We start from the raw sequence: 7,573 nt of genomic DNA on the forward strand, positions 1-7,573 counted from the left end.
TAAAAACAGCGTCAAATTTATTGGCACAGGACTTACAGCTTAGAAATGTTATCACTGCAACATGATGATGAGTTACTTTGTTATTTTGATTAATCTTGGGTCAATAAACAATTAAACCCTCTCACTTACATCGACGTTAGGTACACAGGTAGTAAAAAGGAACACAGCCAACGTGATTTTAATGATTGTATACAAAATTCTTTTTCGATTTTCTCACTTCAAACAGCACAATATCGGCATGAAAATTAATTAATAATATCTCATCTTTTCTATGACTTTCGATTGAGCATCATCATTCTGTGTAAAAACAGGAACATGTTTGTCACTTTTTAGAAAAGGCACACGTGCAACTCTCTCTTTTCGTTAATAAATAGCTCTCTCTGTATATTCTAGTTGAAGTAGCACTGGAATTTCATTATTTGATGGTGCCAATCGATTTCTGATGGTCGAGTTAGGTCAGGTAGCCGAATAATCCGGCTGAAAATTCGATACGACGTGCCGAAAATCGATGAAAACGTAAAAACCTTTCCTATGATGGTTTTGGGTGTGAATCTAGCAAAAATTACCACGGGGGAGCGAGATGACAGCACCACATACGTCATGAAGCCAATCAGAGAGCCTTTTTGTGGCAATTTTTGATAAGGTTTCAGAACAAAAACCGCCAGATTTTACGTTTCCCTTCGATTTTCGGCATCGTGTCAAACTGTCGAATCTGCTCAACCGAATTCGATCCTCAGGTTTCGATTAACAATGTCAAAAATGATCACATTCAGTGCTACTTCAATTTTGAGGGTGGCGTCAGGGGGAGTGCGGCAGGAGGACGGCCTCCTGGGGACCGGGGTTGCCCTGCTCGTAGTCGTGCAAGCGGGGCATCTGGCCCAGCTGGCTGCCGTTCGGCAGCTGCTGCACGTTCTCGGGCAGGTAGTCGCGCCAGCTACGGAACAGGTAGCGCGTGAACTTCCTCAGCTGCCGGAACTTGCAGTAGGTGGCGCCCTCAGCCGACTCGAGCTGCTGCGTCTGGATGAGGAAGCCCTTCTCTTTAAAGGTCTTCTCCAACTTCTCGCGCACCTCGGACTTGCGGGAGCGCCGCTTCCTCTTGCTCAGCAGCTCGTCGTGCATCTGCTGGTTGAGGAAGTTTGGCATGGCCATCGGAACAGGTGGCGTCGGGGGCGGCGGCTGGTCTGCAATGTGCAGGTTCTTGACGCCCTGGGTCGGCGACACGGAGGTCGACGGATGGGGCGGCGGTGCCGTGGCATTCGAGTTGTGCTGCTGCAGGTGCGGCAGGAAGCTGCGCATGCCCTTGTCTGTGCCAGAGTAGAACCGGAAGTTGCCTCCAGCGTCCACGGACAGCATCTTCTTCTCCTCGAGCGACGGCTTGGCGCCACCGGTGAACTTGAACTTGCAGATGCTGACCTCGGTGGGGCTCTCGGCCGGCGGGATGAAGATGGCCGAGCGTTTCCGCTTCTTCTTGTTGCCGCTCAGGTGCAGCTTCTGCGGCGGCTGAGGCTGTGGCTGCGGCGGCTGGCTCGTCGACGCTACCGCCGCCGCTTTGCGCAGCAGCTGCGGGTGGACGAAGACGCCCGCAGAGTTCGGCCAGAAGACGAAGCCGTCCGAAGCCTTGTCATCGTCGTCCGAATCGCTGGAACTGCTCATGAGCAAAAGTCCGTCCTCGGGCTTCCTGTCCCTGGTGCACAGGTTGAGTGGCTCCATCTGGTCTTTCTGGGGGTTGAAACCGGCCGCCGCGTACGAGAGCAGTCTCTCGACGCACGCCTGCGCTAGTTGCGGATTGCGGACGATGCCAGCGTCCAGCAGCTCGTCGCCGTCCGAGCTCGTGCGCACCGACGACGACGACGTGCTCTTCTTGCGGCTCAGCGAGAAATCACAGATCTGATTGGTGGGCACGGTGAACTGGTGGTGTCGCTCGGGCTCGCTCGACATGAGCCGCCGTTCGAGCAGACTCGCCTGCTGCGACGTCCACTGGCCCAGGGGCTTGGCCGGCGCGGCCATCAGCTGCTGCGGGTCCTTGGCCCAGATCAGTTTGGGCTTCTGCAGAGGTGCACTCGCAGCCGGTGGCGCCATCGGCACGTCCTCGTCGATTTTCGGCGACGGAAACACTGTGCCGTAGTTTTTGTAGATCAGGTGGCAAATGTCCGCTTTCTTCGGTTTGCGACCGCGGCGGGGCTTCGAGTCCAAAGTGATCTCGCCCATGTACGGCAGTTCGGGAGCGGGTCTTTCCATGGCAGACGGCTCTAGGGAGGGCATGATGACTGAGGAGCGGCTGCTGGCGGTGGACTTGGTCGACTTTGGCGACGGAGTGCTTGACTTGGTCGATTGCTTTGAGGATGAGGACGCATTCTCCTCCTTCTTCGTTCGCTCGTAAGCGGCTGAATTGGATGGGTGCGGAACTCCTTCTGTAAAATACAAAAATCGTTGTTACAATATGGCGAACATCTAAAAATTTGCAGCTACTGGAGTAAGTTAACAATAAAAATCTGACTTTGAAATATTGTAGGCATAAGTAACGCTCGATACCAGCACAAACAACAAAAAGTATGAGCAGCGATTTTATCGCAATTGGTCGATGAAAGCTGCCAAATAATTTAGAAAGACATCAAGCACAAAGGACGTCGTTTGTCATAAGCAAGCGACGGCTCTCAAGAATGATATTCTATACAAAATACAAAAGAGTTACCTGAAGCTTCGTAATGCTCTCTGTATTCGGGCGGCAAGGCCTGATGGTGAAATTTAAGCTTCCACCTACACTTTCTTCTCCCTTTACTGAAACAATAAACCAACATTCTGCTTTTAGAATCGGACAAATTGACGTCTGCAACTCTAGAATACATGCGAGAATTGTACCCCTCGAGCAGAATAATTGAAAGGTTGTACAATCCCGGCGCTCGAAAATAGTGAAACACATAATTCTCATGTTAATTGACGGGCTCACTCACGTTTGCGTTTTGTTGGCAGTCGGTCTACTCCTCTTTTCAGCGGCGTGTTGCTGCGAGGGCGGCGTGAGCACGCTGAACAAATTGCCATCGCCGATCTGGAAGCTCTTCTGCACAAAAGCCGGAGCCGACTTTGCATCCGGGATGTTCATCCCTGCGCCGAGACCGCCGTTTTTGAAGCTCGTCTCCGCATTGCCGTCTGGTTGATGCATAAAACCCTGCACGCAGGAGAAAATAATTTGAATAATAATCTCTACACAATGTGCAATAATCTAACAGCTGAATTTCAGGTTTTGTTGAGCTGAAACATTTCTCGAAAAATTAAACGGTTTGTTACTGGTGTTTGCTTGATTTTAATCCCTCTCGTCGTGATCAAAATTGATCATAAAGGTGAGCAAGATTTTATGAAAGTTCCTTCAATTGTGAAATAAATATTTTTCACATTAAGGAACAGTGCTCACAGCTTAATTAGCATGCAAGCTTTGGAGACGATTTTCTCAGAAATTTCAACGACATAGTTTAGAAAAATTTGAGCTTTTCCCAATTTTCAGATAATATTATTGAAAGTTATAAAACAAAATCAACATATTGAAGTACATGTTCACTTAAAAAAAATGCGTAGGATCGAGAAATTGCGTGCGTTGCATGATTTATGTGTTTTACAAAACGAGATAGATCTAATTTCGCGTGTTGTGCGCGGCCAATCGACAAATATGGAAAGCTCGCGTTCATAACTCATTCTCGCCCCCGCGCGCGCCGCGAAACCTCAAATTATAAGGCGAATCAATACGAATCAGATAAAAAGAGGCGGAGAGCTGGCTGCACGACGGCAAAAAAGTAGCATTGCGCGAAAAGCAATAAATCAAAGGTGTAATTTTTGTTCATGAAAGCTTTTGTACGAGTAAATTACTCCCCAAGGCCTTTACTAAAACGTGTTTTTAACTGCCGTGCTCGGGCAAACGTGCGTTTAAAAGACAATTAATTAAAAGATAAAGGCCTAATTGTCGCATGCACGCCGCCCCAATCTATTAGCTCTGATTTGCGTGATCACAATAATTAAACCGCTCGAGCGGAAAGAGATAGTGCCGAGATTTGCAGAAACTCGCCATGCGTGTCTCTCTCACAGAGTATTAAATGACAGAAAATATCATATGTGCACACACAAGCCGTGCTCTGGCGGATGTGTCGATATTTTGCGTGGAAAAAAAACAGAGTCAGACGTTCGGGAATGCACCATCGCAGATTCCAAGCGTTGTAAGGGAAAGGGTTTTACGATTGTGTGCCGAGCCAGTCATGCAGTCACTGAGAGCATCGAAAATAACTTTATCCCGCTTAAATCCAAGGAGTTTAGAACTGTCTATTTTCAGTTGCTTGCTTGAAAATTTGTGTGCCCACCGGCAGTAAATAATAAATTATGTTCGTCGCACTGCTCGATTTTTAGATCTTTTGATAGGAAAAATTAAGAACTCATGATAATAGGCAATTAAAAGATAGCCATAAAATTGCATACACAATTGAATTTTCCCAACATACCTCTTCTAAACGACGGTTCCGTATTTTTAAATTGATTCGTATTCATTTTTTAAATTATGATTATCAACAAAACAAGACAAAAAATTAATATAAAATAAGATAGTTCATCATTTCTGGAAAATTAAAATGCAACTTATTATTATTAATTTATTCAAAACCTATTTTTACGAAAATAATTAAGATTTGCCTATTTGAGTTTGATTATAATATTAATAATGCTATCAGCAGTCATTCTATAAATAAATAATATAATGTTACCGTTTATTAAACAAAATTTATAACTATAAAAAATAGTTAAATCGTAAATATCTTGTGCTTAATATAATTTTATTTTATTTGTAAAACCTTTGAAACTAATTTTCTTAAATTTTGTTTTCACCCCATATTATGCCTGTCACTTTTTTCTGTGCAAATATAAGATATTCTATTAGGGACCGATGGTTTTATATTTAAAAAATAATTCATTTCTCCAATAACAGATTATTTTTCGGATTTTGACGAGTTATCTGAAGGTTGGGAAAAGTTTCAAAATCGAATTTATTCAATCGTGATGGTATTTAACAGGCTAATTGGATAATGGCTCGTTAACAGTTTGCGATAATGTTTTTAATTTTCCTGAGCTGATTTCCGGGCTACGTAGATAAATGTTTGCTCATAAGAAAATATTTAATTTTTTATTTTCAATTAACATAAATATCAAAAGAAATTGCTTAGTCATCCTATAATATTGGAAACGTCGACATTAAAAAAAATTAAATCAATTTTGAAATATTTGCCATTTTTTAATCTAAATACCTAAAAAAATTCACCTAGGAAAGGCCACACGAATTCAATAATTTTCCCAGAAATTGTTAACAAACACTCAACCCGATGGCAACTGGAAATCAACTTAGCCAGGAATGAATATAAATATAAATTCACGTATTTAACCTAAAAATGAACTGCAATTTTACACGACCCTGTCAACAATCAGGACGAGAGAACGTACAAGCCACGATTTATCTTGGAAACCAAACAAATCACAAACCTCAGTGTGCGATGCTGCTGAGCAGTGAGTCGATTGAACGAAAAACAACAAACAAAGGCGAGCGTGCAGTGATAACAACAAATGAGAGAGGAGCGCGTGAGAGAGGCGCGTGTCTCACACGGTACAGAAAGAAAGGAAGAAAGAAATAACACGTGATTATTGGGCGCGCGTGGTGAGTAAACGAATCGAAAATAGCGGTAAGAGAGGGAAAGACGAAAACAAAGGCTCTCACCTTGGTCGGGGCGGGGGCGGAGGTGGCTGGCTGGCTGGCTGGCTGCTCAACCCTCTGGAGGCTGCATTTGCACTGTCACCGCAAAACACAAGGCGCGCACTCGCACTTACTCGCGGGGTTGGAAAATAAAATAAAAAAACGGCCGAGCTCGGTGGCTGGCTGGCTGTAGGACAGAGTGCGATTCCCAAATACGGTGCAGAGCTAAATTAAGCTCTAGTAGTAACTATAAACCCAATGCTGGCAGAGAGGGCCGCTGGCGCGCGCTCTCTGTGTGCCCGCCGCCTGCGAACTTATCTAATTTCGGCCAAAATCGTGCCGCGTTTATGGTGGTGGTGCGCGCGGCGACTCGCGTCGGTCGGAAATCCGAGCATCTCCTCTTCTCGAGATGAATGAAAACGGAGCTGCCGCGCGTCGAGGAAAGAAAAGGGAAAAACGCAGGACAAGTGTTGATTGGCTGGTGCGCCAGGGCGGAGTCGCCCAACTGCACGCAACGCACACACGGCTCTCGAGCCGCGAGATCCTCCGCGAGAGCAAGGCATGCGGGTGTAGGCGGCCGCGGCGGCCGGCCCGCGGCTCCCTACGGCATTTTCTCCGCCGCGCTCGCTCGCTCGCTCCTAGGAAAGGATGTGGATGCTGGCTGCTCTTCTCTTGGTGTCGTTTTCGCCCGTCTACTCTGCACAGCTGGCCCGAATTCGGTGCAAACGCGGGGGCATATAATTACCACACCGCGCGCGCGTCTCGTCAAAATATGGGCCAACTCTTGCAAATGAGCGCGCGCTTTAGCCATATTTGTGCCTAATGCAACTGCGCTTTGAAGTGGACCAAAAAAGGGTGAAAATTGAAATTGTTTGATTTGTTGGATGCAATAAGCATAGTTGATCGATAAAATATTTGCAATGATCAAAAGAGTAAAACAAAAAATTTCCACCACTTGACCGCATTTTCTTGGCAGATTTCGATTCCTCTCTTCGAGATCTGTCCAACAACGTATGAAACTCTTTTTTGTGAAATAAAATAAGATTTCAAATAAGGAGACAGTCCTCACCATTTGAAATGCATGCTAACTTTGCAGTCACTTTTCTAAAAAAATTACAGTCAATTTTGGCTTCAACTGAATCCTAAGGGATAAGTTCATACATTGCTACATTGGCAACAAAAGCTCTTTCCACGATTTTGCAGTATCGATCCTCTTTAAACAGTTGAAATTTGCAACAAGACGCTATAGTGAAGATGTGTCTGCATCCCTTTTTAACCCGAAATTGGAATGCCCGAATATTTGGATACATGCCATATTATTTGTCAGTGCCGGCGTGGTCTCTCCCTCGAAGGAAAGTAACGACTCGTGCAAACAGTGGTTTTCCAGCTGAATCTAACCTAGAGATTTGATGATAAATTCTTGAGCTATATACGTCAACAAAATATGGATTGTTGGTCAGGGTCCAGAAACTTTCAGCATGTTATATAGGAAGAAATTTTTTATCAAATGACAGTATTAAGAGACTAATGAGAGCTTCATCAAACAAATGGCTTTATTTTTCTAAGTAATTACAACTTTTGATAAACATTGTGGCATTTATATTTCCCTAAGACCAACTTTGGGCTAATTTAGGGACATAAATGAGATAGCTGACCAAGACTTTCAACTGAACACACATTATGCCATTTGAATCACACTTAACATCGTCTAGATTGGTTAAAATATTTGTTTCACAAGAAAACTCTCACGGATATATTTTAGTGGAGCTAAAAGTCATCCTTGTTGATTAAAAAAATTTATACCAACTTTTATGAAAATTTGCATTTCCCCATGAGCAAAATGCTTTGTTCATTTTC

General features: G+C 44.5%; 1 protein-coding gene across 2 annotated transcripts; it reads right to left on the reverse strand.

Annotated features, from left to right (window-relative positions):
- LOC135935250 (uncharacterized) lies at nucleotides 1-6,613 on the reverse strand. Of its 2 annotated transcripts, none has more exons than XM_065477432.1 (4): nucleotides 5,741-6,613; nucleotides 2,952-3,166; nucleotides 2,693-2,778; nucleotides 1-2,411 (listed from the first exon to the last, which is right to left on the reverse strand). In XM_065477432.1, exons 2-4 carry the CDS (start codon nucleotides 3,158-3,160, stop codon nucleotides 799-801), a joined length of 1,908 nt encoding a protein of 635 aa, XP_065333504.1. In that variant the 5' UTR covers nucleotides 3,161-3,166; nucleotides 5,741-6,613; the 3' UTR covers nucleotides 1-798. The 2 variants fall into 2 exon arrangements, with proteins under 2 accessions (XP_065333504.1, XP_065333505.1); XM_065477433.1 differs by lacking the exon at nucleotides 5,741-6,613 and adding an exon at nucleotides 5,509-5,733.
- Between the last annotated feature and the right edge of the window lie 960 nt (nucleotides 6,614-7,573).

Source organism: Cloeon dipterum, chromosome 2 (genome assembly GCF_949628265.1).
Source record: "Cloeon dipterum chromosome 2, ieCloDipt1.1, whole genome shotgun sequence".
Classification (NCBI taxonomy): domain Eukaryota; kingdom Metazoa; phylum Arthropoda; class Insecta; order Ephemeroptera; family Baetidae; genus Cloeon; species Cloeon dipterum.